Source organism: Bombyx mandarina, chromosome 04 (genome assembly GCF_030267445.1).
Source record: "Bombyx mandarina strain Sakado chromosome 04, ASM3026744v2".
Classification (NCBI taxonomy): domain Eukaryota; kingdom Metazoa; phylum Arthropoda; class Insecta; order Lepidoptera; family Bombycidae; genus Bombyx; species Bombyx mandarina.
The window spans coordinates 2,211,539-2,225,189 of NC_143211.1; the positions used below are offsets into that span (position 1 = coordinate 2,211,539).

A 13,651-nucleotide genomic window follows, 5' to 3' on the forward strand; every position below is an offset into this window, starting at 1 on the left:
ACGCCGATGAGTTCGAATTAACGCGTCGTTTTATTATATAGCAATGATTTTTTCGTTCGAATTACCAAGTGCATAAAAATGTATTGATTTAGTTCGAAATATAAAGGGATTTTGTAGGGAACTCGTGATAACTTTGAATTATAGAGAGGTTCTAATTATCGCAGGTTGGAATTAACGAGAGTCGACTGTACATAAATACGTACGTACACGTATAAACATATCGTAAGGGATGGTACCTTTTCTTCTCTTATTACTACTTCATCTGGTCGCAGTTGTTAAATTAGCTTTAGTGTATGCGTTAGGATAATATATGTCGTTTTTTGTAATTAGAGCATAGGGTAGCAAACGGCCTGACTGTGCTACCTGGTATCGCTGTAAACTTAGAATGAAGTAATAGGAGGCGGTTAGCGACTTGGCTGTAAGCCTGGCATTTCTAATATCAATAATGACTGTAATCACGTCATTTTCTAGTGGTAGGACGTCTTGCGAGTCCGCACGGGTAGGTACCACCGTCCTGCCTATTTCTGTGGTGAAGCAGTAATGAGTTTCGGTTTGAAGGGTGGGGCAGCCTTTATATTATTATAACAGATACCTTAGAACTCTTGTCTTAAGGTGGATGGTGGCATTTACGTTGTCTATGGGCTCCGGTAACCACTTAACACTAGGTGGGCCGTGAGCTATTCCACCCATCCAAACAAACAAAAAAGGTCCGTCAAGTAGGCTACCCACTCGTCTGTCAAGAACAAAAAAATTAAAAATTTGATGTAAAGTTTCATACAAGTGCCAATTAGACCTTACTATTGTGGATCGAAAGTGGTTTGTGATACAAAAAATATATTTTTCGTGTATTCCACGAAAATTGTAAACTTATTCGGTGTTTAAATTTATCGAATCATCATAATACAGCTATTGAGTACATTGACTACAACCGCACAATTTTGTTCTAATGTAAAAAGTACGCCAAAAATGGTAAAGGCATCGCATCCGGATTTGCACGCGTTCACAATTTAATTAAATAGAGGTCCCGCGGTAGTCGGAATTCGACTATAATCAATTGGAATTGTAAGTTTGTACACTATTATGATTGTATTTTATCCTTCTACTAGCTGACCCGGCAAACGTTGTGTTGCCTTAAATAAGATTTCTAGGGAAATTCTACTGAGAAAAAAAAAACCTCACTTAACCACATAATACCTCATTATAAACAAAAAAAAAATCCAAAAAATAAAAATAAAAAATAAATGTTTGGGGTAGACTACCCTTTTCACTTAGGGGTATGAAAAATAGATAGTAGCCGATTCTCAGACTTACTGAACATACTATTGATACACAAATAAAACCAATAAACATGGCTGAAAAATGTATAGTATTGTATAGCTCTCAAATATATTAAGTGCATAATCTATGATGTATAGTGAGTAAGTAAGACAGGAGACCGGCTTCGTTCTCATCCCTACTACGTGATGTTTGCTGGATGAGTGGTGACACCTGGCGGGGATAGCTGATCGATTGATAGTTGATCAGTAGTCGACCGGCGAGGGCGGGAGACCAAATTCAATTTTAAAAAAATCATAATTAAAGGAACTTGAAATTATAAACTCTGAATAAGAATTTATCGTACTACAATTATAATATTTGATTGCCATCTTGCAACCTTATTGCGGATCTGTGCATAGAATAAAAAAAATATTAATCGGGATGGAAAAATAGGGGTTGATCGTATAAGAGTGAAAATTGAGAGTAATATGATTTTTTTTATTTTAAGTCATGACAAAACAAAATAAAAAACTTGCCAAAAAATTAAAAATTATAATTAACAAATAAAAAATAGGGGTTGATCATAGAGGGATGAAAAATTGAGAGTAACATCAGATTTTTTATTTTAATTCATGACAAAATAAAAATAAAAATGAAAATCTTGCCAAAAAAATTAAAGTTTATAATTAACAAATAAAAATAGTGGTTGATCGTAGAGGGGTGAAAATTTCAGAGTAATATGAATTTTTTTATTCTACGTCATGACAAAATGAAAACAAAATTCTCGCAAAAAAATTTAAAGTTTTTAATTAGCAAATAAAAAATAAGGGTTAATCGTAGAAGGGTGAAAATTTAGGGTTGTATGTATTTTTGTATGCTGTATCATAAAAAAATAAAAACAAAAATTTTCGTCTAAAAAATAACAAATAAAATTTAGGGGTGGACCACCCTTAACATTTAGGGGGATGAAAAAAAGATGTTGTTCGATTCTCAACCCTGACCGATATGCACGCTAAGATTCACGAAAATCGGTCGAGCCGTTTCGGAGGAGTATGGCAACGAAAACTGTGACACGAGAATTTTATATATTAGATAATCACAAATTTCGCCAAGACTACATTATAAAAAATATTAACAAAAACAATATTTAATCTCAATTTGACAACAGACGTCAAGAACAAAAGTTTGACAATAAATAGTATTCATGCGTGTGTGCGTCAAATACATGGTATGTAGTGTGTGTAATGTTTTCTTTATTGATTTAATGTATCTTTAATGCATTAATTTAAAAAAATATTGGCATTGTGCACTTCTTCTCTATATTCTCTATAACTGTGGAAAATTTCATACTCCTCCGTCCGCGCAATTTTCGTAAAAAGGGATACAAAATTTTTGCTTCACGTATTAATATATATGTGTCTGATACAGTTTAAACCAGTGTTTCCCAACCTTTTTTATGCCATGCCCCACTGTAACATTTCTAAAATTGGTATGCTCCCTATACATAATTTTTAACATTATAAAATTGATTTATTCACTCAAGAAACATGAAAACACAGAAAGTAATATTTCTAAACATATAATAAAAAACTGAAATTCAACTTCAAAATAATTTTAATATAGATTTTCTATATAAATTTATGTTGATTGCCCCCCTTACTTATCAAATTGCCCCTTGTGGGGCGTGGGGTCCACGTTGCGCAACACCGGCTTAAACCAATATAATTTGTGTGATATTATATTTGGTAAACATTCGTATTGGTATTTTTTATTTTCAATCCTCCATTATAATCGATGATTTACAAGGTCGATAGATTTATTTTTAAATGACATATCATTGTGTATTTGTTGGCACATTCATCACGTACGTGTAATCAATATCTACGTAATTAATAATAGCTCATTGCTTGAAGATATTTAATAACTGTAACTCTGGAATTCGTGACTCGAATACGTATTGCTCTACAGCTTTAAACCAAGATCATAATCTTAATATTTATTTACAGAAAATTCCTTTTAAAAAGTCGTTTCTTTAGTTGTTCGAGCGTAATGCTATTTTTCAACTCGTAATTTTAATTGCGTTGCAATTCATATTTAGATGTTTTTGACAAGGCTCTTATATCTCGCTAAGATAAATCGCCAATGTAAACAAATATAAACATACTAACGGAGCCGACAGCAGCGCCATCTGCCGGGCTGATTTGTGTATCTAAACCATCCAGGGTGCCACCCAGGGTTTTTTTTTCGAATTTTAAACTTTAAATCGCTCTCGCTGTAGTATTGTAATAATGTCACTTAAACCCAATAGCCTTCACCCCTCGAATGAAGTTTAAAAACTAAAAGATCACGCTTAAATAGCAAATCGAACTAACAATTATTGATTTAATTATATATTTTTTGTGCTGTTGATACTGATCAGGATATTAAAGCGAAGGTATTAAATTATTGTAATGTCATTGGTCCTTGATACGTGTGCAAATTGTTAAGGTTAGTCGGACGTCATGGAAGTCGTGGAAGTCGTTGTGGCCTAAAGGATAAGACGTCCGGTGCATTCGTGTTGAAGCGATGCACCGGTGTTCGAATCCCGCAGGCGGGTACCAATTTTTCTAATGAAATATGTACTCAACAAATGTTCACGATTGACTTCCACGGTGAAGGAATAACATCGTGTAATAAAAATCAAACCCGCAAAATTATAATTTGCGTAATTACTGGTAGGATCACTTGTGAGTCCGCGCGGATAGGTACCACCGCCCTGCCTCTTTTCTGCCGTGAAGCAGTAATGCGTTTCGGTTTGAAGGGTGGGGCAGCCGTTGTAACTATACGGAGACCTTAGAACTTATGTCTCAAGGTGGGTGGCGCATTTTCGTTGTAGATGTCTATGGGCTCCTGTAACCACTTAAAGCCCACCTGGGCTGTGAGCTCGTCCACCCATCTAAACAATAAAAAAAAAGGTCAATCAAAGGGACCATTGAGATTTCGTTATAATACATACAAACATACATACCATGCTAATAAAAGCGTGTTAACAAGGCAAACATACGGAAAATATATTTTTAGTATTCATTTCTCTAAAATCAACCTAGATATTTCGGTCGTAACAATGTTGTTACACGAAAACGTTACTCGTTTGTACTTTCTCCGGCTAAACGCGTATACAGTTTGCAATAAAGCTGTCTGCGACTCGGTTTACGCTCGTGAGTCATACGATGCATCATCTCGGCTACGATTAGTAAATTTTAGCGCCAACCTTAGTGCTTGATTCGGTTTTATTGGTCGTTTAATGTACTGTAATGTAGTGTACTTTATCTGTTAAATTGCGTTTCTAATGGTGGGCGTTGAAGGGTATATTTTTGGTGATCAATATTTCACATTGCTTCTCTTCGGTGCTTTTTTATTTGTTTATTGCTTATATGGGTGGACGAGCTCACAGCCCACCTGGTGTTAAGTGGTTACTGGAGCCCATAGACATCTACAACGTAAATGCGCCACCCACCTCGAGATTTAAGTTCTAAGGTCTCAAGTATAGTTACAACGGCTGCCCCACCTTTCAAACTGAAACGCATTACTGCTTCACAGCAGAAATAGTCAGGGTGGTGGTACGCATGGGATTCGAACACCGGTGCATCGCTAAAAACGAATGCACCGGGCGTCTTCTTATCCTTTAGGCCACGACGCCCTCAAATAATCTGTTAAATGCGTTTGTAATGGTGGGTGTTGAAGGGTATATTTTTGGTGAAAAATATTTCACATTCCTCCTCCTCAGTACTGGGGGTTTGTCGCCTTTACGTGACCTTTACAGAGCATTTTTGTTCGGACTATGTTTCTCCATTCTTTCCGGTCTCCTGCGCAATGGATAGCGACATGCTGGAGTCCATTGTCGTCTTAATTTCATCGGACCAGCGCATCAGACTACGCCCCCTTGGCTTCTTTCATTTCACTTCACATTACGTACACATTATTGACTGACTATAAATAATTTATATATAAAACCTAACCTAGCCTCGAAAGGGACACCTCTTGAATGTGAGCACAAGACTGACTGCTTGCGGAGCGCCACATTTTTTCCTTATTACAACAGCGTTCGCATTGTCATTGCTGACAGTAAATTTTTCTAACAACCTTTGTTTATAATGTAATTTCAAAGTCAGGGATTATTCATGACCTTATGTGTTTAATATACAAAACTAAAGTGAGGAGGGGCGCTCTAACAAGAGTTGGATGGACTTTGTGAGTGAGACATATGCGGGAGAAGGTTGTGAGTGGAGTGATGACGTGTGAATAGTGACGAATAATGACATAGGCTTGAATCGATACAAAGGCTAGGCAGCGCTGATCCAACACAGTGAGATAAGGCAAGCAGAAGAAGATACAAAATGGAAGTGAAAGTATCCAAAAAGCACACAAAATTACATAAGATTCTCCCGTTCTGTTGGGATGTGAAATTACTCACAAAAAAAAACAACAGATAACTCAAATGATCTCTTCTGACACCAAACCTAATATAGGACAATGAATATTCCAGAACACAGGTTACAAAGTAAAAAGCAACAAGTCCAAAAATGGCAGAGGTATACGGAGCCAGGAGACGAAATGGAAGCGTCAGCTTCTTCGCCTATGAAAAGATCATCTAGAAACTTGTCGGATGATCTTGAAAATGGCGATGATGACGACAGCCCCCTGCCGGAAGCAGTACTTACTACTAATTTAGGTCTAGATATAGTGGTCGTTGTTACGAAGGTGAGTTCATTTCTGTTATATAGAAGATAGATTAAGTGAGGCGATTTCGGTATTTTCTTAAATCCTCTCCACCAAATCCGTTCGTAGTTGCGTATTTTTGATCATCATGAGCCATGGTATGAAAGGCAGAATTGTACTAAGACATGTTGCCAGTTCGCAACATTCTCTGTCATCATTTATCTACTAGGCATAAATAATTGTATACCGAAAATTTGTCTAAAAAAGTAAGCAACCATACTGCTAATGTTTGGAAACATTCTTCTAAAGGTCCCTTACTGAAATAGCCTTGAAAACACTCATGTTATATACTGAATGTACTAAACACTCATGTTATATACTGTATATATACACTGAAATAGTAATTGAAAAAATTTATCGGATACTAAACTAATAAATATACCAAAGCTGCAGAAAAAAACAGATACGTCATAATCGAATCTGGTTCCTGTCCTCACCAGACTGACTACATGAGCACTCTGGAGAAGGAGCACGATTACCGCGACGAGCACTTCGACTTCATGCAGCAGTGGATCCGCCGGTTCTGTCTGCAGTACGGAGCCGCCTTGTTCTACACCAGCGCCAAGGAAGACAAGAACTGCGATCTGCTGTATAAGTATCTGACGCACAGGATATACGGTCTACCGTTCAGGACGCCGGCGCTGATTGTAGAGAAAGACGCGGTTTTGATGTGAGTAAAGTCATTTATTCCACTATCGTCTCTGTCAATCTTTAAAAATCTCCTAACTCTTACTAGGTTCCATTCCTGATTGAGGCCATCAGCGCAAAAGTGGCCTAACCCACAATTTTTTATATTCAAGCTTATATGACGTAGGTATATTGGAATTTATTTAAAATATAATAAATTTTGATGCAAAACTGGCATATCCATAGTTTCACCCGATATCCATAGTTCAGTAGAGTTTCGTCTCTGGAGTAGGTAATTGTATTACATGAAATATCTTACCCGTCTGGTTGTCGGTCTGCTGTCAAAGCATTTATAAGGTGAAAGAAAAAATCAATTGAATGTGGTGATTTCAAATTCAAATTCAAATTCAAAATCATTTATTTCAACTTGGATGTCATCAAAAACACACTTATGGTAAATATATCGGTTGTCCGTTAGGAACGCCAGGTGTCGTAGGTAATAATGATATCCGGTGCACAAAAAAGTTTATTAATTAACACATAAGATAGGTCGACGACACGAAGACATACACAAAACCATAGAAAAGAGAAGGAGTGGAAACGAGTAGAACCGTAACCAAAATGTTCACAATAACAGCTGTTGTTAGCGGATAAACAATAGATAGCAATAAGCGTTCGGGAAGCAAGCGACACGGGCTTCGCGGCCGAGGATCTCAAACCGACTGACGTGGGGCGCTCAGTGATCTGCGCACGCGCGTCGTTCGTGATACGCGCCGAGTCGTACGTTTCCAATGTATGATGTCACACTGATATAGTAAAGTGAATGTCGTGTTGTAATGTTAATGTTTTGAGTAATAGCTACATCACTCCCCTCCAGAGACCGTCACTACGGGCGATAAAAATCGGGAAACCGAACTGTACGGCCTGAACGTGTTCTTCTGACGTCACCCTGAGCTGGGGCTCTTTGCCCTGGGGGAACAGGATAAGGTAAAGAACTAGGGTAGGAGTTGGAAGTAAGAGTCGGAGTGGAATCGGGGGATGGGTTAATCAAAATATAGGCTGGTTTGAGGCGGTCTATGGATACAGTAACACTCTTCCCTTTGACCTGTATCTTAAAAGTCTTTTCACCTCGTTCGAGAACTTCATAGGGTCCGGTGTAAGGTGGCTGTAAAGCGCCACGCAATGCATCGTCCCTTAAAAACACGTGACTAGACGAAGTCAGATCTTTGTGGACAAAAATTTTGTTGTCGTCATTGTGACGTGCAGCTGGTGTCGGCTGGAGTTTAGCTGCGAACTGACGTAGGCGATAGTTGAAGTCCGATATATCGGTAGAATCCGGAGCGGTAGCCTGGAAAAATTCTCCAGGCAGACGAAGCGGCTCTCCGTACACCAGTTCAGCAGAAGACGACTGAAGGTCGTCTTTAAACGCGCTCCTTATGCCTAAAAGCACTAAAGGTAACGTATCTACCCAATTGCAATCAGCGTGGCACATTATGGCTGCTTTCAACTGGCGGTGGAATCGTTCCACTAGCCCGTTACAGGCAGGGTGATACGCGGTTGTCCTGCGATGTTTGAATCCAATAAATTTTCCAAGATACTGGAAAAGTGACGATTCAAACTGTCGTCCGCGATCGGTGACAATATCGGTAGGACATCCAAACCTGGATATCCACGATATTAAAGCCTTTCCGACTGTTTCGGCGGTCATATCGGCCATGGGTGTGACTTCCGGCCAACGAGTGAAACGATCCACCGCTGTGAGACAATAGCGGTAGCCCTGTGAAACGGGCAGAGGACCAATAATGTCCACGTGAATAAAAGCGAATCGAGCGCGAGGAAGGTCGAACGTGCCCAATGGAGAAGATACGTGGCGATGAACCTTGGCGCGTTGACATGCCTGACATTGACGAGACCACTGTCGACAGTCTCTGCGCATTCCAGGCCAAACGAATCGCTCAGCAACAAGCTTAGCCGTTGCGTTAGCGCCTGGGTGGCTGAGGTTATGAAGACTGTCGAAAAGTTGTCTTCTTAAGTCTTTAGTGACAAACGGTCTAGGTGTAGGGGTGCTGACGTCACAATAAAGCTCTGTGCGAGAGTTAGGAACCCTCAACCTTTTCAGGCGGAGTGAAGATTCTCCTTCCAGGAGTCGAGTCAACTCCATATCCGACGCTTGAAACGAAGCCAGCACGTCTAAATCGACTGCCACCTGCAGCTCATCGACACGTGACAGTGGATCGGCAACGACGTTGTCTTTGCCTGAAATGTGTCTAATGTCGGTCGTGAACTGTGAAATGTAGTCTAGGTGACGATACTGTCTAGGCGAACAGTTTGCCTTCTTTTCACTGAAGGCGTAACTTAGTGGCTTATGGTCAGTAAACACCACGAAATGCCTTGCCTCTAACATATGACGAAAGTACTTGATGCTTTCATATATGGCTAAGAGTTCTCGGTCGTATGGTGAGTACTTTTGTTGGGCGGGACTCAACTTCTGCGAGAAGAAAGCGAGAGGTTCCCAAACATTATTTTTATATTGCTGCAATACTGCGCCCATTGCCAGGTCGGACGCATCTGTTACCAGAGCGAGGTCGGCCTGACAATCTGGGTGTGCCAGTAATGCGGCATTGGCGAGACTTTCCTTACACTCGTCGAAAGCCAACAGGGTATCACCCGAAATGTCAACTGGGTGCGACGCCTTGACGTTGCCAGCAAGTAACGCATTTAAAGGGGCTTGAATGGCGGCGGAACGAGGTAGAAATCGCCTGTAAAAGTTGACCATTCCCAAAAATCGCCTGAGTTGTCTAACAGTCTTAGGTACCGGGAACTCTGATATGGCTTGGACCTTAGATTCCAGAGGTTTGGTGCCGGATGCAGAGATTCGGTAACCTAAAAACGTTATCTCTGGTGCACCGAAGACGCACTTGGAGGTGTTGACGACGACGCTGTATTTATTCATACGGCTGAAGAGCTGATGAAGGTGGGTTTCATGTTCAGCTTCGTCCTTAGAGAAAACTAAAAAATCATCAAGGAAACAGTAACAAAAGTCGAGGCCTCTCGTCATCTCGTCAACAAACCTTTGGAATGTTTGGCCAGCATTCCTTAGCCCGAAGGTCATAAAAGGGAATTCATACAGGCCAAAGGGAGTAGTGATGGCGGTCTTAGGTATGTCGTCCTCAAAGACCGGAATCTGATTGTAAGCCTTCATGAGGTCGATGGTGGAGAAGACTTTACAACCAGAAATGGAGTGGGCAAAGTCATGGATGTGTTTAATGGGATAACGGTCCGGGATAGTCCGTGAGTTAAGCATCCTGTAATCGCCACAAGGTCGCCAGCCATTATCCTTCTTAGCTGCAAGGTGTAAGGGAGAAGACCAGGGACTTTCAGAAGGGCGCGCTGTGCCGTTATTGAGCATGAGCTCGAACTCATGTCTGGCTATTTTAAGTTTGTCCGGTGCCAGTCTACGGGGGGTACTTGAGATAGGAGGGCCGGGTGTGGTCCTGATATGATGTACTGTGTTGTGCTTTGGAGACACCGGTGTACCTGCCGGGCGTGTAATTTCTGGGTACTTACTTAAAATGGCGTGGAAACGCGTGTCACCTGTCGAAACCTTAACAGAAAAGACATTGGAGTTAGCAATCAAAGCAGTTGACGACAAAGTTGTGGTATTGTCAAGTAGGCGTTGATTCCGGCAATCGACAATTAAATTATAAAAGCTAAGGAAATCAACGCCTATAATTGGCTTTGTTACGTCAGCCACAATGAAACGCCATACAAAATCGCGCCTTAAGCCTAAGTTTAAGTTAAGCTCGATAAAGCCGAAGGTATGGATGATCGACCCGTTGGCTGCAGTGAGCTCGAAGTCGGTCTTGGCCCGTCGTTCCCGAAGCGCAGAGCGAGGGTAGACACAAAGGTCACTGCCCGTATCCACCAGGAATTGGGCGTTCGTGTTGCGGTCGGTGATGAAGAGGCGACCCTTGTGTGGTGGGCAATCGTTTGTCGCCACTACCGACTGCCCACGTCGTTTCCCGTCTTGCCGTAATCGCAAGGCTTTAGGCATTTGTGAGCCTGTGCACCAAACTTGCTGTGATACCAGCATATGGGGTAGTTTCGGTAGCTGGAATTGCTTCTGCTCCGCTGTCGGGATGGTGAGCGACGGTGATCGCGTGGTCTCGAACGATCAGTAGAGTAGCAGCAGGCTGCTCGAGTATGCTCCTCTAGCTTCAGGGTGAGGTGCTGCACCATCTTCTTCAGCTCCGTAATCTCGTTAGACTGCGATGAAGAAGCGTGTATACTACTAGTAGACGCAGTGACGACGTTGCAAGGCGACGCGAGCTCTTGGATGCGATCTGCCAAGTCTGCCAACTGCTCCAGAGAATGGGTTGGCTGTGACGCCAGTACCGTCTGAATGTTGTGCGGGAGACGATTGCACCATATCGACCTGAGGAAGTCATCAGGTATAGAGGGTCCAGCCAGGTCTTGAAGATGTCGCAAGAACTGTGAAGGCTTCCTGTCGCCAAGTTCTTCATAAGTGAGCAATTGTTTGACTCTCTTCTCGTGTGATGCGGAAAGGCGCTTTATTAGTTCGGATTTAATTTTATCGTAACGGTTCTTTGCCGGAGGATTGATAATGATATCTTTCACGGCCTTTGCGTACTGGAGGTCTAACTTATTGGTGACGTTATTAAATTTTATGACGTCATCAGTGATGTTATGACCGTCGAATTGACCTTCCAGCAAGGCGAACCACAATTCTGGATCCTCGGGCGAAAACGGAGGAACTTTAATTTTTAAAATTCGCACCTCCGTATCTCTGTGGTCAGTGGAAACGCGCACTCGACGTTTTCGCCGTGTGGTCACGTTGGTATTCTGATGTGAACTAGCAGTTTTCGCCGACTCACTGCTATCGCTCATAATGGTACCTGGTTGTTCTGGTATCCTTAATTCTCGTGTCCTTTAGGGGTCACCAGTTATGGTAAATATATCGGTTGTCCGTTAGGAACGCCAGGTGTCGTAGGTAATAATGATATCCGGTGCACAAAAAAGTTTATTAATTAACACATAAGATAGGTCGACGACACGAAGACATACACAAAACCATAGAAAAGAGAAGGAGTGGAAACGAGTAGAACCGTAACCAAAATGTTCACAATAACAGCTGTTGTTAGCGGATAAACAATAGATAGCAATAAGCGTTCGGGAAGCAAGCGACACGGGCTTCGCGGCCGAGGATCTCAAACCGACTGACGTGGGGCGCTCAGTGATCTGCGCACGCGCGTCGTTCGTGATACGCGCCGAGTCGTACGTTTCCAATGTATGATGTCACACTGATATAGTAAAGTGAATGTCGTGTTGTAATGTTAATGTTTTGAGTAATAGCTACACACTTGTTGAATGTCAAAATGTAAAAGAAAATGTTAACTCTACCACCGGTTCCAAAAAAAGCCACAGTCCTGAGAAGAACCGGCGAAACAAACTCAGCGGCCTTTTTTTTTTTTTTTGTATTTTCTCAACTATTTTCTTTTTTTTTTAAACAAGAAAACATATTTACAGTATACAAAAAAACAAGTAAAAAAAAATACAATTCAAATAAATAATAATAATAATGAAAAATGAAAAGGCCAGGAGCGAACGCCTCATTCCCACGTAGTGCCATCTAGTAAAAAATCCTTAACTTTATAATATGCCTTGTTGCACAAACGTTCCTTGACAGTTTTCTTAAATCTATGAACAGGTAGTAGTTGAACGTTTTGTGGGATCTTGTTGAAAAGCTGTACACCCAGCCCCCTGAAAGAGTTGCTTATTTTCTTAATTCGAGCCGCCGGCAACGCAAGCCTATGTTTGTTCCTAGTGTTCACATTATGCAAATCGCAGACTCTGGGGAATTCTACAATGTTTTTACGCACGTACAATAAATTTTCAAAAATGTATTGGGATATGTATTTGCTTTGTGAGGTCATATGGACCCATTTTGGATACACACTATACCTAGAACAAGATTTCATCTTAATGGGCAAATTATTTCTTTATTTATTCCCAAGATTAGACATCAAACGGCAAAAAAGTTCTCAGTGGAATAAATTGCTTAGAGATTAAGCTTCCCTTGGGTCTAAATGACTGCACAAGTTGATGGGGACAGACATAATATGATAAAGGAACTGCTGTGAGGGTTAAGCATTACCTATAAAATTTCATCATGCTGCCATTAATAATAATAAAAAAACATTTTCAGGACATAAAATTGACGTTGGAATTGTAAGTTTATTTGTTTACTTTCAGACCAGCCGGCTGGGACAGTATGAAGAAGATTAGCATACTATATGAGAACATGCAGTCATGTAAACCTGACGATTACTATAGGGATATTATTGTACAGCCCGCTACACGTAAAGTGAGTTACAACATCTATATTAACATATTAATTAATTTGTTCGAAATCACATAATGGCTGATGCTATTGCGAGATTACTCATTCGTGGTACAAATTTCCTCTCTAAATTACATTCTGCTTCTCCAATTATTCGTGTCTTCAATTATTCTCACCTAATTTTATTGGAAGCGTGAGTTTTAACCACCACCGTTGCCGCGTGCTTAAGTGTTATTGAAACTGCTACCTTAAAACTTAAGATGGGCTGCGGCACTGTCTCAGTGATGCCTCTGGTCTCTTATGTGCTGTTCTGCCAATCTAACGCAACCCCTTACTTTACTGTTCGAGAGCTTCAATAAATATTTGTGCAATGTTACATGTTTTTCCTCACTTTCTACTTTTCATCCCCGGACTCTGCTCCCATGAGTTTTGTTGCATATTTGTTCTGTTGTTGCACTCGCAAATTAAATGATTCATAACGCTTTTATTACTATTTTCATGAAATTTAGAATGAGAATGTGGTAATCAGCTCATCTGGTGGTTAGACTGGTGGTAGGACCTTTTATGAGTCTGCACGGGTAGGTACCACCACTCTGCCAATTTCAGCGGTGAAGCTGTAATACGTTTCGGTTGAAAGGGTGGGGCAGC

The 13,651-nt window shown here is 40.8% G+C and overlaps 1 protein-coding gene across 1 annotated transcript in view; it reads left to right on the top strand.

Annotated features, from left to right (window-relative positions):
* Positions 1-13,651, top strand: part of Dlic (dynein light intermediate chain) — a 37,041-nt gene that overhangs the window by 12,732 nt on the left and 10,658 nt on the right. Inside the window, exons 4-6 of the mRNA XM_028183566.2 lie at positions 5,783-5,997; positions 6,456-6,685; positions 12,916-13,027. Of these exons, the coding sequence (XP_028039367.2) occupies positions 5,783-5,997; positions 6,456-6,685; positions 12,916-13,027 (557 nt within the window). The remainder of the gene's footprint in view (positions 1-5,782; positions 5,998-6,455; positions 6,686-12,915; positions 13,028-13,651) is intronic.